Source organism: Cotesia glomerata, linkage group LG4 (assembly GCF_020080835.1).
Source record: "Cotesia glomerata isolate CgM1 linkage group LG4, MPM_Cglom_v2.3, whole genome shotgun sequence".
Lineage (NCBI taxonomy): Eukaryota > Metazoa > Arthropoda > Insecta > Hymenoptera > Braconidae > Cotesia > Cotesia glomerata.
Genome location: NC_058161.1, coordinates 13,184,873 through 13,202,267, shown reverse-complemented (window position 1 = coordinate 13,202,267; position 17,395 = coordinate 13,184,873). Strand labels below are relative to the sequence as shown.

The 17,395-nt window shown below is 47.8% G+C and overlaps 1 protein-coding gene across 1 annotated transcript; it reads left to right on the top strand.

Moving 5' to 3' along the window:
• The first annotated feature begins 160 nt into the window (after positions 1 to 160).
• LOC123263489 (cytoplasmic dynein 2 heavy chain 1) lies at positions 161 to 17,251 on the top strand. The gene is made up of 16 exons (XM_044726280.1): positions 161 to 591; positions 1,010 to 2,036; positions 3,600 to 3,820; positions 3,876 to 4,274; positions 4,345 to 4,586; positions 6,624 to 9,186; positions 9,246 to 9,489; positions 9,547 to 9,859; positions 9,911 to 10,672; positions 10,724 to 11,196; positions 11,250 to 11,964; positions 12,018 to 12,244; positions 12,301 to 15,502; positions 15,558 to 16,279; positions 16,330 to 16,568; positions 16,625 to 17,251. The coding sequence occupies exons 1-16, from the start codon at positions 358 to 360 to the stop codon at positions 17,210 to 17,212; spliced, it is 12,171 nt and encodes a 4,056-aa protein (XP_044582215.1). The 5' UTR covers positions 161 to 357; the 3' UTR covers positions 17,213 to 17,251.
• Positions 17,252 to 17,395: the final 144 nt, after the last annotated feature.

Sequence of the window (17,395 nt, the reverse complement as noted above, 5' to 3'; positions counted from 1 at the left end):
ATCAACTACCTTTCGTCAATAACCCTGTTTAAAATTTCCAATAGGATCCCATCAAAAGCGACAAAAGCCACTTAGAAACCAATGAAACTGTTGGGTTTCTAAGTGGCTTTTGTCGCTTTTGATGGGATCTTATTGGAGTTTTTCAACAAAGAACACCTGCCTGGTACTTTCTATCAACTATCAGAAGCTTCCTGAAAGTAAGAGTGAGAGGATAACTCACATGCTTGCGTTGCCAAGCAACCGCGTCATAACATTGACCACGTTGCCTTGTCACTGTAATCCCTTCAGTGTACTATTGAGTCATAAAAAACTTCTCAATGAAGCATCAGAAAATAGATAAACCACGTATGTGACAAAATGTTAGGTGATAAGCGCGAATCTTTAATTATTTCCACTGCGGTGAACTTTTTTGATCTTGATAATAGAAATTTTGGAATCAGTGAAGATATTTTAGAGCCAGAAGATCACTTAGTGCTAGACAAGTTCCTAGATTCTACCAGCACCCGCGCGATTTATATCCATAGGAGTGATGACAAAGTCAAGGTTACTTTTTCTGCTAAGCCTGCACAAAAATGTCTGGTTTTTTTTAAGGTATTTTGGTTCTTTTTATTAGCAAAGTAGAAGAAAAAAATTTTGTGTTTTTTATAATGAACATAACTCCTAAAATATTGATTTTAGGAAAAATTTATGGGACTAAAATTGTAACTTATAAAAATTCCTATCAAAAACGTCTGTATACTATGGGTTTATTTTTAATATTTTAGGAGATACAGTAATTTAAAAAATGATTACGTTGCGCAAAATGAATACTCATGATTTAGGTACTATAAAAATAGCTGTAACTCCTAAAATAATAATTTTAGGAAAAATTTATGAGACTAAAATTGTAGCTTAGGAAATTTACTATCAAAAACGTTTTTATACTATGGGTCTATTTTCAATACTTTAGGAGATACATCCATGAAAACTTAAATACCAAAAAATAACCATAACTATATCTTCTTTCCAGTTGCGATCGTCGCAAGTGACGTCAGAAAACTTCCACGAACTGGTCCAGGTCCTGTCAACAACCGGTAGCCCTTCATTGCTCCTAGAATCTCTCCGCCAAGTATGGAACCCGACGCTGCAATCCTCCGGAGTGACCTTGACAAGCTTAAAGAAGCTAGAAGAAGACATCCTAGGCCCAAGAGCGGCGTCAACCTTGCTGGAAGAAAGTAACTACTGGCTTAAGAAGCTAGACCACTCCAAAAAGAGCAGCGAGCGTTCGGCGATCCAAGATCTCATCAAGCTCCTGCAGGACATCCGTTCCGAGCTGGACAACGCCGCATCATCAAACGACGGCTTGATTGGCCTCGAAGAGTCCTTGGAGATCATCAGCGGCCTAATCGACGACATCTGGAAGCTAGAGACGCCGATTTATAATGAGAAGAGGATGAAATCCTTGCTGGAGATCATCGACCGGGAGTTACTTACCTGCGTCGAGACGTCGCTCACCGAACTGACCGCCAAGGACGCGCGGATCAGCGACGAAGCGGTGTCTAATGCGTCGCAGGTCTGCGAGAAATGGGTGGCGAGTTGCGAAAGACACACGAGTCTCTTCTGGCCGCATCAGTCCCTGCATCCCTGGAAGGATCCTCCAGTGGTTCCTCCAGCTTGCAAGCAAATTGGAGCGCGTCTGAAGCAAGCAGCGGAGCTTCGTCTGCAGTATCACCAGATCGTGCGTCTTCTCAGCGACTCTCAACGTCAAAGTTTGAACACCAGCGGGATTCTCCAGCAGTTCGAGGACTACAAAACGCTGTGCGACGTCGAAAAGTCCGCGGAGTGGGAGCGGATTCTCCGGAGATTCGAAGAAAATCTCGCTCCGGCTGAAGAAGGCGTCACTGAAAAGCTTAAGCGGCAGTTTGCCGCAGCGCAGACGCCAGTGGTTCTCATCTCTGAGGTCCAGCGTTACGCGGAGCTGATCAAGCGGCCGAGGATCAAGCAGAACTTGCGCACAGAGCGGGAGATAGTCTTTTCTGGGATTGGTGACGTCATAGGTAAGCGAGGTGCAATTTTTTTCAAGGCTTGAGCAAGTCTGGTCTCAATTTCGATAGTTGTTAGTGTCTACCTATGGGTCTTGCTCCAGATACTTGTAGCAAATTCAATTGACAAGTCTCCTAGAAACTTGAAATTTGGTAGAAATATTACTTTTGCCCTGTAGAGGTAAACTAAGAACGGATTTTAAGAAATTCCTCCCCCAAAGGGGATTGCGGAGGCGTTCACATTGAAAAATTCCCGTATTTAAAATATAGCTCCTATCGAGTCCAAATTTGATAGAAATCTTCTGTAAGGGATGTAGAAATAGTTTATCAACGAATTTACGATAGATCATCCCAAAAAGGGGTTGTAGGAGTAGGCATTAACAATGAAAATTTTTATTTTTCAAACTATAGCTCCTACAGACTCCAAATTTGATAGGATTTTCTATAAGTGATGTAAAAATCATTTATGAACAAATTTTACGATATTTCATCCCACAGGAGATTTCAGGGGTGGGTATGATCAATGACAATTTTTAAGTTTCATACTGTAGTTCCTATAGACTTCAAATTTGGTAGTAATTTTCTATAAGTGTTCAAAGAGTTCATTTATAATTTTCAACGTTAGATCCTTCTGCGTCTGAATTTGAGCGAATTAGAGCGAATTCGGGTGAATCAGGTTTTAAAACTCTCAAAGAGTTGATTTATAATTTTCAACGTTAGATCCTTCTGCGTCCGAATTTGAGATCTTTGTCTCTGTGTATCTGAATTTGAGCGAATTACGGCGAATCCTGATGAATTAGATCTTTGTCTCTGTGTGTCTGAATTTGAGCGAATGACGGCGAATCCTGATGAATTAGATCTTTGACTCTGTGTGTCTGAATTTGAGCGAATTACAGCAAATTCTGATGAATCAGATCTTTGTCTCTGTGTGTCTAAATTTGAGCGAATTGGGGCGAATCCTGATGAATTAGATAATTAATTTAAAAATTTTTGTAAAATACCCGTGCGAAGCCGGGGCGACCTGCTAGTATTTACTATAGGATCAGTGGATCTCATTCAACTTAACCTTTTAGAGTATAGACCTACTGTTTTAACGATCAAGACAAAATTATTTTAAAATGAGATCCATTGAATCAATACATCTTCAAGTAGTGGAGGGGAAAAAGTGCTATAAAATATCTAATGCATGATGCATCTTGAGCTAATCTTGAGCAAGTCAGGCTTCAACATTTGCTGTTAGTTTTTGATTAACAAATGCTTCAGAAATGAACAAATTACTAAGAATTACGGATCTTGAGCAAATATTGAGCAAGTCACGGGTAAGTGTCTATTGTGAGTTTCTGATTCAAAAAATCCGTCAGAAAGTTTTTCAATGCACTTTGCATTAGACTTGTCTCATATTCTTGCACAAGATGTCTTGAGCTAGTTATATATAAATCTTGAAGCAGTTCTTTCTACATAAACTTGAGCACGGCCTATATGTAGAAAAAGACACTAGCAACTAGGGGTTTTGCTCAAGACACTGGCACCTAAATCTTGCTCAAGCACATGTTACCTGGATAATGGGTCTTCTTTCAGATGCTTATCAATCCGGACCCGACGTCAAAGAGCTACTGGACACGCCACATATCCTGCAAGAGGTCCAGGCTGCGCGTTACGCCGAGACCAAGCTGACGAACCTGGAGAAACTAGTCAGAGAGCTGCTGGACGACCTTCCGGAGGTTAAACAAGCGATGGACAAGGTTCATGCTGCTGCGCGAGATGCGGAGACCAAGCGAGCGCACTTGGTGGAAGCCTGGGTAAGTTTTTTGGAATTTGAAAGAATGGACAGGGCGCTAATTGACCTGGAAATAGATTCAGGACACCCAGAAGTCGATCGCGGACAAAGAACTGACTCTTGGAACGGATTCGGCGGTAGTGGAGCTAACGGGGACCAGTATGATGAAGGTTAATTATGATCCGAGGCTGATGACGCTGATCAAGGAGGCGCGCGCGCTCTCTGGGCAAGGAATTGAACTGCCGCGGGAGGTCAAGAGTCTGGTGGAGCGCGCCGGTGCGCTAGCAGGCCGCGCTAGGGAGCTGCAGAAGATCGCTAACTTTCATAATACGATTGGAGACCGCATGATTGCTTCGCAGCGGCCGATTATGTTGGCTACTGCTATGGAATTCGCCAGGGCGGTTCAGGAGCAGAAGGGGGTAGTTTGGTCAGACTTGTATGCGATTGATGTTTACATCAATCGGCTGAAGGAGTATGTAAGTATTTTGGAGAGAATTGTAAGATGGGTGATTGATGATAATGGTGGTGGTTCTGTTGTGGTTCTAGGTCCAGAAGTTTGCAAGGCAGAACTCGGAACTTGCGACGAAGCACATGTATCTCAGGGACCTGGTGGCTAATTTGCTGAAAGGAGAAGTGGTTAATCTGATTGGAAGTCAGGTTGCGTGGAAGGATACGCTCAAAACTATGCGCAGTGTCGTTGACGATGTTGATGCTAACTATGGGAATACTAAAGCTTGGAAGCTTCACTGGGATAGGCAGTTGCTGAAAGTTCTGGATGTTGCGTACAGGTAAGTAGTGTAAATGATATGATACCCAGGTAACAAGTGCTTGAGCGAGATTTAGGTGCCAGTGTCTTGAGCGAAATCCCTAGTTGCTAGTGTCTTTTTCTACATATGGGTCTTGCTCAAGTTCATGTAGAAAGAACTGGTTCAAGATTTATATATAACTAGCTCAAAACATCTTGTGCAAGAATATGAGATCCGAACATAAACAGTTTCACTGTAAAAAAATCGCGCCAAGTCCACGTTCATAAGACTATCAAGAAAAAAAAATTTCTTTTTTCTTTACAAAAAGATATAAAATAAAAAAATTAAAAAATCCAAGTAACCGATATGATTGTATTTGATTTTCGGAAATTAAAAAATTTTATTGTAAATTTAAGAATTAAAAAAAAAATTTGGAACGTATTTAGTGTACGTGGTTGCAAAATATTTTACTTTTAATGAAATTCGTAAAATCTATTTACTAGAACTTTAAAAAAATTGAAATACACAATAACGCACACCAAGTACGTTCCAAAAATTTTTTTTTAAAATAACGAGTGGAAAAGGTCAACCTTTATAACCATACTCGACCTTTTTATTGTAGTTTATTGCCCAGTTAGTGATCTTGGTAGGCGGGTCAGTACACGGACAATCGTACAGGAACCACCGAGACGGACTATAGTTGCACGTTTTCGTTTCCGTGGTAACTATGGCTTCATCTTTCATTCGTCTTCTAATCGTTTTCCAATGACCTCTTTAGGCAGCAAGCAAGCAGATAACTAATTTAAAGTTTACCCAAATATCAATCTTTTTCAAGGCTTGAGCAAATCTGGTCTCAATTGCGATAGTTGTTAGTGTCTTTTTCTACCTATGGGTCTTGCTCCACATACTTGTAACAAATTCAATTGACAAGTCTTATACAAGAACTTTGGGCCAGATTGTAGCTCAAAAATTGTGTAAAAAAATTGAGAAAATCTGAAGATGCTTATCGATAAACTGACCATATCAATTCTTGAGAAAGACTGACACCAGAAGCATGCTGAATATACTTGTGCAAGATTTGCTCAAGATCTGCTCAAGATCAAATGTTTTCGAAAGACCGTTCGCATCATTCTACCCCTCCTATATTTACTATAGGATCAGTGGATCTCATTCAGCTTAACCTTTTAGAGCCATGATTTATAGCTAAATTTGTCATTAAAGACAAATTTGGGAACTGGGGAAATAAAGGATAAAGGGGGGAGGAGGGACCTTACTCAGTACGAATTTTTCGGTAACCGAAAAAATAATTCAGACAGCCCAGACTGGGACGCGAACCCGGATCATTTGGTTACGCGCCAAAGGCTCTACCAGTTAAGCTATCCGAGACATTGTCCGTAACTACCATTCCGTCACCTAATAGACCTACTGTTTTATCGATCAAGACAAAATTATTTTAAAATGAACACTACTGAATCAATACATCTTCAAGTAGTGGAGGGGAAAAAGTGCTATAAAATATATAATGCATGATGCATCTTGAGCAAGTCACGCTTCAACATTTGCTGTTAGTTTTTGGTTGACAAATGCTTTAGAAATGAACAAATTACTGATAATTACGGATCTTGAGCAAATCTTGAGCAAGTCATGGGTAAGTGTCTGTTGTGCGTTTCTGATTCAAAAAATTCGTCAGAAAGTTTTTCAATGCACCTTGCATTAGACTTGTCTCATATTCTTGTACAAGATGTCTTGAGCTAGTTATATATAAATCTTGGACCAGTTCTTTCTACATGAACTTGAGCAAGACCTATATGTAGAAAAAGACACTAGCAACTAAGGGTTTTGCTCAAGACACTGGCACCTAAATCTTGCTCAAGCACATGTTACCTAGGATAGATCATTTAGAAAGACAAAGAGTCTTCGAACAATAAGTTGCTAACGATAATAGCAGTGTCATCAATCGTTGATGATAAACTCTAACAATCGTTGGATATAAACTCAATATTTAACAAGTTATAGTTATATATAGCAATCAATCACTAAAAGACCCTTAAGTATCTTACCTCTTTCCTATTTTTTCAGGGCAGCGCTCCCAAACCTGGTAAAAAAGCTTCCAGAACTCCCGATCGAGTTGATATTCCGTGAAAACAAGCTCCAGTGGCGCCCATCAGTGGAAGAAATCCGAGCCAAGATCTACTCAGCCATCAAGCGGTTCCTTTCAATCCCCTTAAACTTCCGCGGCGTAGGAAACGCGCAAGACGCCAAGTTTAGCTTGATCGTCGACAAGAACGCGTATCTGTTCGGCGCAGTTTACAAGGACGCGGAAACCGCTATCGCGACGCTAAATTCCGTGAAACTCAAATGGACACCACTCGCGGAACCGGCAACAGCAGACATTGCAGAGAAGCTCAAGGGCAAATCCCCGAAAGAATGGGAAAAGGCGTTCAAGGACACGAAACAGTGGGCGCAACAGATCGGAAAGCTCCGTGGCGGCGAGTTCAAGCTTTGGTGTTTTGCAATAGACACTGCAACTACGCGCAGTGACCTCGAGTCAGCAACGCGCAGGACCTGGGACCGCCTGTCAACGGAACTCCGCGCAGAAGCCGCAGAAAGACTGCTGACCTGTGTGGAATTTTTGAGTTCCACTGCGCGTGACCTTGAGCACCGTCCAAAGGACATCGAGGAGGTAGTGCTTGCTTACGACGCGCATCGAAGAATCGAAAGCGAAACTACGAGGATCGCTGCGGAGCTAGAATGCGGGACAGGCCTTGCTCGCTTGATGGCCGCCTGGACTAGAGAAAAACTGGACGGACTATCCAGCGCAATCACGGCTTGGGAGAGTCTCGCAGATCGGCTGGAGAGGCACAAGATGATCGTCGCGCACCATGTTGAAGACGCGAAGCTGAACTTACGTCACCGCGCGGCTGCGCTGAAGGACGAGCGCGAGCGCTGGGAGACTAAGTGGAACTCTAAACCGGAACTCGTGACTATTGACTGGATTGCGGGGATGCGTGAGCGCTGGACGTCGCTGGAGTCTCAGCGTGACTCGCTGATTACAGATTGCCAGCGCGTATGCCTGGACGTCGCAGAGTTCTTCGAAGATTCTGATTCGCGGCGTCTAGAGGCTGAGTTAGAGGCGGAAGAGTCTAATTGCAGGTTTCAAGAAGACTTCCTCCAGGAACTGGAAGGTCAGTTGTCGGAAGAGTGGAGCGTAGCACGCCGTAGGCTTCCAAGGCTCCACGACTGGCTGGATTCTTGGCGCGAGAGGATCAAGATCCAGGCTAAGGAGCCCAGGGAGTCTCTGGAGTCGTTGGAGGTTGACACCTTCGTCGCAAAGAGGATCCGCGAGCTACGCAGCGCGGTTGAACTTGTCCAGCTATTGCGCGGCGACGAGCTGGCTGAGGAGCACTGGAATGACCTTAGGAAGCTTCTAGGGGTCCAAGTTGCTACGCGGGATATGACTCTGGGGAATCTAATCTTTGCTGCGCCGGAAATCGAGGCGAATATTGAAAAAGTCAAGGAAGTTACCAAGCGCGCCTTGGCGGAAAATGGCATTCGTCAAGCGATCGTCGAGCTAGAGGCCTGGGAATCATCAGCAGCTGTCCAGCTCCAGGATGCTAAGGACAGTAAAGGCCGGGAAATATTGCTGATGGGAGAGTACGGAGAGACGTTGGCGCGCGTGGGAGAATTGAAGCTACTGATTGAAGGCGCCAAAGGTGCTGCGGGTTTCGAGAGATTTGCTGCACGCGCGGGACGTTGTGAGTCGGCGCTCTTTGAGCTGGAAGAGCGGATCAAGGTCCTGGGGGCTGTTCAGCGCAAGTGGGTGTACTTGGAACCGGTTTACAATAGCGGGACAGTCGCCACGCCTGCTAATGACAACGGAAAATGGTTGCGCGCGGATAAAGAGTTCAGGTACCTGTTTGGAGAAGTTTCGAGGGATCCACGCGTGCCTTCGTTGCGCAGACTGCCCATGCCCGCGATTGTGAGTCTCAAAGATCTGCTAGACAGGTGTCAGCGAAGCCTCGACGAGTTTTTGGAAGAAAAACGCGCGGCGTATCCAAGGTTGTACTTCCTTAGCGATGAGGATCTTTTGGAGCTGATTTCAGGAAGTAGCTTAGGTTTGAAGAATCATTTGCCGAAACTCTTTCAAGGAGTCGAAAGCGTGGAGATTAAAGATGGGAGTATTAGTGCGATAGTTTCTCCAGAAGACGAGATTCTGATTCTCACGCGGGGAATTGATCTTGCCGATTCACTGCCAGCTTGGTTATCAAATCTTGAAGAAGAGATACGCGTGACGCTAGCGAAGAAGTTGGAGATCTGCTACCAGGATCGCGCTCAGGACATTTCTAAGTACCCCAGTCAAATTCTGCTGCTGGCTGAACGGATTCACTTCACAGAACGTTGCGAGGAAGCTGTGCGCAATGGAAAAATCGCGCTGAAGACTCTTGTTGATCATCTGGAGTCCCAGAGGGCCAAGTTCCGCGCGCTGGAGGACGCTGATGATCGTCTGACAACTTTAAAGGCGCGGAGTCTGCTGCTAGAGACAGTCCACCACTTAAACATCGTGCGTAGTCTGATAAAAGTCACTGAAACCGGCGGAAACATGTCCTGGACCTGGAGTCGGCAGCTGCGTTGCTACAAAACGGTGAGTAGATGCTTTAAACTCTGTCTAGAACTGGAACTGATGGATATTTTCATTACTAGAACCAAGGACCAGTTGTCAAGTGTGCTGGAGCCGAGTTCCAATACCGCTTTGAGTATCAAGGTGCTGCTGTGGGTCTAGTAAGAACTACGCTGACGGAAAAGTGCTTCCTAGCACTGACCCAGGCGATGAAACTCGGCTTGGGTGGGAGTCCGACTGGTCCAGCGGGGACGGGCAAGACTGAGAGCGTGAAAGCTTTGGCGTCGCTGCTAGGGAAGCTGGTGCTTGTCTTTAATTGCGATGAAGGTCAGTAACTTTCAGGGTTTCAGGTTAGATCAAGAAAGTAACTTGAATTTGTTTTAGGAATGGACGCCAGCAGCATGAAGCGCATTTTGGGCGGACTAGCCCAGGCAGGCGCTTGGGGGTGCTTCGACGAGTTCAATCGCCTGGAGGAAAAGACTCTCAGCGCGGTAGCAATGCTGGTACGTCCGCTGCAGCAAGCTTTGCGTGACAACACCACCAGCGTCCAACTAGGCGAGCAGAATATCACGCTAAATTCTCACTGCTGCGTGTTTATCACCATGAACCCCGCAGGGAGCGACTACGGTGGACGGAACAAGCTACCAGACTCCCTTGCGAGGCTCTTCAGGCCCATCGCGATGGCTCATCCTGATCGGTAAGTCCCACTTGCCTTTGATGATCCTTGATGATGATTCTGTTATTCCAGGTACGACATAGTCAAGGCTCTGCTCGAGTGCGCAGGCTTCCAGGAAGCTTCCAAGCTAGCGGGTCAACTAGTGGAGACTCTGGACATGGCGGAGAAGCTTCTGACTCGGCAACCTCACTACGACTGGGGCCTGAGGGCGCTGAGGTCAGTCCTAGACTCGATTCCTCCTGGGCAGGATGAACGGCAGCGACTCCTGCAAGCCATCCAAGCTTCTACTGTCCCGAAGCTGACCAAGGAAGACACGGACAAGTTCAATCAGATCCTCCAAGACGTCTTCGTGGACGTCGACGTTAAGCACCAGCCTTCTGAAAACAAACAGGCACTGCGAGAAGCATTGGAAGAAGTTTGTCGCAATCGTGGGCTCACTGATGGTACTGTGCTGCGTTGCGAGCAGCTTTACGACCAACTGCAGAGTCGCATAGGCGTCGCAGTGGTTGGACCGCCTGGATGTGGAAAGACTCTCGTGCGTAGAACACTCTCTGATTCTTTGGTAAAGTTGGGCGAGAATATGAGAGAGATAAACATCTTTCCCGGCGCGATTCCTAAGACTCAATTGCTGGGACGCGTTGATGCGCAGACTAGAGAGTGGAGGGATGGTCTGTTGTCTCTTGGCGTGGCTTCTATCACTGATGAGTCGCTCTGGATAGTCCTGAACGGAGATGTTGAGCCCAGCTGGGCCGAAGCTCTTAATTCTGCGTTAGACGACAACAGGATACTCACGCTAGCGAGTGGCGTTAGTGTAAAACTTAACCCACGCATAAGGTAAGGTTAGCTAGAGTTGTAACCAACTGAGATTTAATAGATACTTTTCAGGTTCATATTCGAGACTCATCAGCTAGCTGGCGCTAGTCCTGCGACTGTCTCACGGCTGGGCGTGGTCCACCTTGCTGCTACGCCAGTGTCTGCTCTTCTGATCTCAGCTGTGTTGGACCCTCTGCCGCCTGCAGTCAAGCAAGTTGCGCCTAAGATACACACTGTGATTGACCGCGTGCTGGAGGAGAGTTCCATGTCTTGCGTTAGCGAGGTCAACGCCCTGCTGCAGCACTTGCAATCAGCCAGTACGATGACCAAAGTGACTTACGCGCTGCTGATGGTCACTTGCTTCCAAGCTGAGATGCAGGAGGCCAGGAATACGCTGGCGAATTTCATCTTCCAGACTTTAGACTCCTGGTGTCCTGATCCTCAACGTCCGCTGGACGTGGTCTACAACCCGGAGATCGACAGGCTGGAGCCTTTCGGCGAGCAGAAGAATGTGATAGACGCAGAGACGCCTATTTTGGTGACGAGTAAGTTCCTAAACTTGGTTCTGATAACATTTTTCATGACCTTGAACTTTTAGATGCGCTGAACCGAGGACTGGTGACGATAGCACCTTGGGTTGAAGCTGGACAGCCAGTTCTTGTGCGTGGTCCTCGGGGAAGTGGTAAAAGCAGCCTTGTTACTGCTGCGTTGCAATCGCTGGATGTGAGTGTGGTCAATGCCTCATCTTTGTTCTCGACCTTGGACCTGACCAACCGGCTAAAAAGGTCCTGCGTGCGCCTAGAATCAGCTACTGGTCGCGCGTACCGACCTCGCACTGGCTCCAAGGTGCTTTTGGTCATCAAGGGCCTGCACCACGCGAGCAAGAACCTCCAAGAGCTTATCCGGCAACTGCTGGAAGATAAAGGCTTTCATGAAGACGACCTTGAATTCGCGAGTCTTCCAGTGACGATTCTTGCTACAGCTGACGTTAAGACTCCCCTGCACCCAAGACTCAGTGCGCTGTTGGCGACTCATCACTTAACTCCACCGACTTCAGGAGAGCTCCAAGCGATCATCGAGGCCCACTTGCATCACGCGCTGAAGCAGGTGTCTCCTGAAACTAGACCCGCTTCGTGGATATCTTTTGTAGCTTCGGTGATGCAGGACTCTATTTCAGCAACCAAAGAGTTCTCCTGGACTGCCAAGGACCTGGTGCGCTGGGCTAGAACTCTGGCTTACTACCCAGCGCCGGAGAGCGAAGAGGACATCGTCCGTCATCTGCTAGACGCTGGATCCCACCTCTTTTATCCAAAGTAAGTTATTTTGGGAGATTAGTCGAAAGATTGCTGATAACTTTGATCCTCAGGTTGACCTTGAAGGACCAGACGCGCTGGAAGTCGACCTTGACTTTGAAGATTCCGGACCTGAAGGCCCAGAAAGACACTCTGTATACCTGGCAAGGAAACGCTGGATTGAGTCCTCTAGCGCCTGAATCCTGGAAGATGGAGATGCAGAACGTGATTGTCAAGTGCCAGCGTGAAGGCGAGGTCTCGGAGACAGTCCTCTCTGCGCATCTGCTCCAACTAACAGCAGGTAAGTGAGTTAAGACGCGTGCGTAAGCTTGGCGTATTAAATTACTTAAATTTCAGGCATCAGCTGGGCGTTCGGCGCAGGGTTCCAAGGGATTGTCATGGTGGGACGACCTGGCAGTGGGCGTAGGACAGCAACCAAATTGATAGCCTCAGTGTCCTCGCTGCGTCTAATTGACTCCGGCCCAAGACGCGGGAGAATTTCCATCAAGGCCGCGGTGCAGTCAGCTGGAATCGATTGCGAGCGGACTCTTCTACTTCTAGAGGAACATCACCTGCGCGAAGAAGGCCTGGGTGTCCTTGCCAGTGCGTTGGTATCACGCGGAGAAGTACCGGGGCTCTACATGTCTGAAGAACTGGACACTTTAGTGGCGCCGTTGACTGATCTAGCGCGCAAGGAAGATTTCACTGGCGGCCTTGACCAGTTTTTGTACAACCATTTAAGGTCTTTGCTGCGTGTAGTAGTGATTGTAGACACTACAGATTGGAATTTTACAGACTACGCGCTGGAAGATGCACTGGTGGTTGCGGAACCACCTGGCGCAGAGTGGTGGACCCTGGAAGCCCGGCTGCAAGAGCTGGGTGGTCAATTAGCGCCTGATTTTTCAGAATCTCAAGGGCTTAAGCATCTGACAGAAGCTCACTTGCAAGCACCGCGTGGTCAGCAATCTCCAGCGCGCTTTTACGCACTCGTAAACTCTTGGTGTGACCTTCGCGCGACCTGGTCTAGGGATATAGAGTCCAAGATTGCGAGTCTGGAAGCTGGAATTGGGAAGTTAAAAGAAGCAGGTGACAAAGTCGCTAAGCTAGAAGACGAAGCGTCGAAGCAACGCAAGGAACTTGAAGTAGAAACTGGCCGTGCTAACGCCGCGTTAGATCAAATAACAGCGACGATGCGCGGCGCTACGGGCCAGCGTGGAGAAATGACAAGTTTAAAGGCAGACACTGAGCGTGAAAGCGCGGAACTCGCTCGGCGTAAGATAGTAATTGAAGGCGAGCTTTCCAAAGTTGAACCGCTAGTTGAAGCAGCCTCCCACGCAGTAGCAAACATCAACGCTGACGCGTTAGCAGAAGTTCGGTCTCTACGCGCGCCTCCCGCGGCAGTTCGTGACGTTTTGGAAGGCGTATTGCGGCTGATGGGCATCAAGGACACGTCCTGGAACAGCATGAAGATATTCTTGGCGAAGCGCGGAGTCAAGGACGAGATCAGGACTTGGGACGCACGGCGTAGTACTCAGGCCAGCTTGGATGCAGTGGAAAAATTGGTTAAAGAACGTCCTGAGTCTTTTGAGGAGAAAACGGCACGTCGTGCGTCAGTGGCTGCTGCTCCTTTAGCGGCCTGGGTGCTCGCTAATCTCCAGTACGGGAAGATTCTTCAGCAAGTAGCGCCTCTGGAGCGTGAGCAGCGTCAATTAGCGGAGAAACTCGCTGAAGCCGAAGCACAGATTGATAAATTAGCTGAGGGGCTCAATTCAGTTGAGTCGCGTGTCAAGCAGCTTCAGGACCAGTTGGCTGAACACTCCCGCGGCGCAGCTGCTTTGCAAGTCAGGTCAGAGGTGACTGAAGCCAGTCTCAAGACTGCGCGCGCATTATTGGAGAAGCTAGATGTCGAGTACCGGGACTGGGAACTCCAGCTGGAGAATCTGAACAAAAGAAAGACGAAGCTGGATGTCGAAGCTGCTCACGCGGTTACTTTGTTGGTATATGAGACGATGAAGGACGAGAAACGACGCGAAGTCATCGATTTGTTGGTTTCAGAGCGCGAACGCTTGATTTGGCGTGCCCAAGACCTACCAGCGGACTCTGTAAGCGTCGCAGGAGCGGTCTGCGCGCTGCGAGGCCCACTGGTGCCCTTGTTTATCGATTCCAGCGGCGTAGCGGTTAATTGGTTGAAGCGCAACCTGGAAAGCCAGCTGGAGGTGACGAAGCCCAGCGATTCGAAGTTCTTGATGACGCTGGAGCTGGCTGTGAGGTTCGGCAAGGCGTTGCTGGTCGAAGAAATCGTCGAGTTACCATCAATTCTTCTTCCTCTGCTGCGTAAGAGATTCCTGAAGCTTGGAGATAGAATTCTCGGCGTTCAAAATGGATTCAAGCTTTTCCTAGCAACCAGGTGCGACAGAATCGATACCTTGCCCCGCGAAGCTGACGCAGTGCTTTTTAAAATAACAATGGGAGCGGGAACGCGGAGCCTTGCTGAACGCTTCGTCGAGCAGGCGCTGTTGCAAGAGACCCCGGAGCTGGATAAGCAGCGCCGCGAGGCACTGGAGCTGGAAGAGAAACTAGCAGGTGAGCGAGATCAAGCGCGCGTAGATTTGTTAGCTCAATTAGCTAACGCACGTGGCGAAGATCTGCTTCAGGACTCATCAGAGGCGTCGCCGAACTCTCTGCTGTCTTCGCTGGAGGCGACTCAGGCTAAAGCTAAGGAAATAGCCCGTGCGTTGGAGCAGAATCGTCAGAAGCGTGACCAAGTGACCCAACGCACGCGTGAGCACGAAAAACTTGCTAAATTCGCCGCGCAGTTGTTCAAACCCGTGAAGGCTCTTGCATATCTGAATCCGTTGTATGTTTTCAGTGTGGAAGCGTACGCGGAGATTTATTTAGAAGCTGAGAAGCACCGCAAGCTGATCGACGGCGACTCTAAGCAAGCTGAAGGACAGGCTGAGAAAAAGCTGATGGCGCTCACGCTGAACTACTGCGCCAAGGTGGCTTATCGCAAGGACCGGCTGCCCTTGGCTTTATATTTAGCGCTGGTGATGTACCCGGTGTCTGACAGTGAGCGCCATCTTCTATTCCAGGACTCTGTGAGCTCAAGTGACGCGCAAGATCCCTCAGTTCCCGACTGGGTGCCAGAGGAGCGCAGGGTCGCTACGCGTGCGTTGCTTGCGGCGATCCCTCAACTAGGGTCTAGATTACGCAGCGAGTGGCTCGAGGACTTAAATACCATTTACAAGGACTCTTGCAGCTCTTTTCAGAAGCTTTTGGTGGTCCAGGCGCTGCGACCTGATCACTTAAACACTGCGCTGACCAAGTACGTCACCGAGAAGCTGAGTGTAAAGGACCTGGCGCCAAGCACCTGGACCATGGAGTCTGTAGTTGAAGGCCAGAAGCGGCCTGTCCTCTTTCTGCTGTCCCCCGGCGCAGACCCTGGGCCGGAATTAAGCAACCTTGCGTCGCGCTTGAACGTCACTGGAGGATTTGTTGAGGTCTCACTGGGACAAGGCCAGGTTGACCAGGCGGAAATAATGATCGACAACGTTTGCAGGTGAGTAGAGACTTAAGCTTCTTTTGAAAGGCTTTTAGAAGGTTTAATATTTCAGAAACGGCGGCTGGATCCTGCTGAGCAACCTCCAGCTGGCGTTGAACTGGCTGCCTAAGCTAGAAAGCATCCTGCGCAACGCTACGCCACACGAATCCACGCGGATCTGGCTTACCACTGAAGAGTGCACGGGTTTCTACCCAGGATTAGCTGGGCTGTGCCTGAAACTCGCCTACGAACCACCAGAGGGCGTCAAACGCAATTTAAAACGGTCTTTACGCCAACTCCAAAGCTACCGGCCGCAGTCGAAAGACTCCGAGGGCGTCTTTGTGCTTGCGTGGCTCCACGCGGTGCTTCAGGAACGTAGGAAGTTCGTTCCGCGGGGGTGGATCCGCGCGTACGAGTGGAGCGAGGCTGATCTGGAGGCTGCGAGGGAACTGGTGGTGAACTACGCGCTGAAATTCAACCCTTCGGCGCGTCTGGATTGGGAGGAAGGTCGCGGGCTGCTCGACGTTGCGATCTACGGCGGAAGGCTTCAAGATCGCTTCGACATGCGGGTTCTGGAGGCGATTATCAAAGACGTCTGGGCCCAGGACGTATTCCAAGGACGCAGGAGGCTTGGGAAGGTTCTTAGCGTGCCTGAAGCTTGCAAGAGGGACCCTGCGAGGTATATCGACCAGTTGGCGGACGCTGACGATCCTCTGGAGATCTTCGGGCTTCCTGCTAACGCTCTCAGGGCCTGGGAACGCTCCGCCGCGGAAGTTGTCATCGCGGAGCTTAAAGGTAAGAGTAGAAGGTGCGCAGGTGCAGGTTTTATTGAAGTTTTGTTTCAGGAGTATTTGACAAATCGATGACGTCGGACAAGAAGTTACTCAGACGAGCGGACGGGAAGTTCCAGCGTGATATCAAGAGTCATTATGAACAACTGTCCTCTGCGCTGATGAAGATCAAGGTCATAAAAGGGGCCAAGCACCCGATTCAAGAATTCTTCGTCAGTGAGATCGTCAACTTCAATGCTCTGACGTCGAACCTAAAGGACGCCGTTAGCAACAACAAGATCATTTCTGCCAAGGTTAGTTACGTCGAATTGATGGTTTTGGTTCTTTTGCTGAACTTAGGTTGTTCCAGACGCCCTCCAGCTTGCTGAAACGCTGGCCCTCAGGGTCCAAGGAGATCCTGGCGTTCATCAACGATCTAGCGGCGCGGAGCAAGTTCTTGTCGGGAGTTAATGTAGACAACCTGCTGATAACCTCTAATGAGTACAAGAAGGTCAACATTATCAATCTGAGCTACTTATCAAGGCCAAAAGGATTCCTAGCGGCGGTAAAACAATTCACTGCTAGGGAATTGAGGGTCTCGATGAGCGAACTTAAGCTCAGCGCCACCTGGCTGGAAAACAGTGAACTTTCGGCTCATAAGACCTCGAATCATGACAAGGGGGTTGTTATCGGTGGATTGATGATCACTGGAGCGACTATCAGCAATGGAAGCTTGGTTGATGTTACTGATAAGGCTTCGGCTGTTGTCAATACACCGCTGTGCTTGATGAAGTATGTTATTGGAAATGGAGAGCATCTAGACGAAGGGATTGAAGTGCCAGTTTATAATAATTTGCAACGGGATCAATTGATCTGCTCGCTGAGGGTTAATTGTAGTAGGGATAGGATTAATGAGTGGGTTAAGAGGAGTGTTGTTATTTATTTAGGTCTTAATTAGATGTAAATGTAACGAGGGAACAATAAATATTGTTGAATATATGTATTTTTGATTATTTTGCAGGTAACCTTGAGCAAGATTTAGGTACCAGTGTCTTGAGCAAAATTCCTAGTTGCTAGTGTCTTTTTCTACATATGGGTCTAGCTCAAGTTCATGTAAAAAGAACTGCTTTAAGATTTATAT

Excerpts from the sequence above, each read along its gene's own strand:
- LOC123263489 (XM_044726280.1), top strand. The coding sequence starts at position 358 with ATGTTAGGTGATAAGCGCGAATCTTTAATTATTTCCACTGCGGTGAAC. Across the intron at positions 4,275-4,344 it reads TCAATCGGCTGAAGGAGTAT|GTCCAGAAGTTTGCAAGGCA; the intron begins GTAAGTATTTTG and ends TTGTGGTTCTAG. Across the intron at positions 12,245-12,300 it reads TCTGCTCCAACTAACAGCAG|GCATCAGCTGGGCGTTCGGC; the intron begins GTAAGTGAGTTA and ends CTTAAATTTCAG.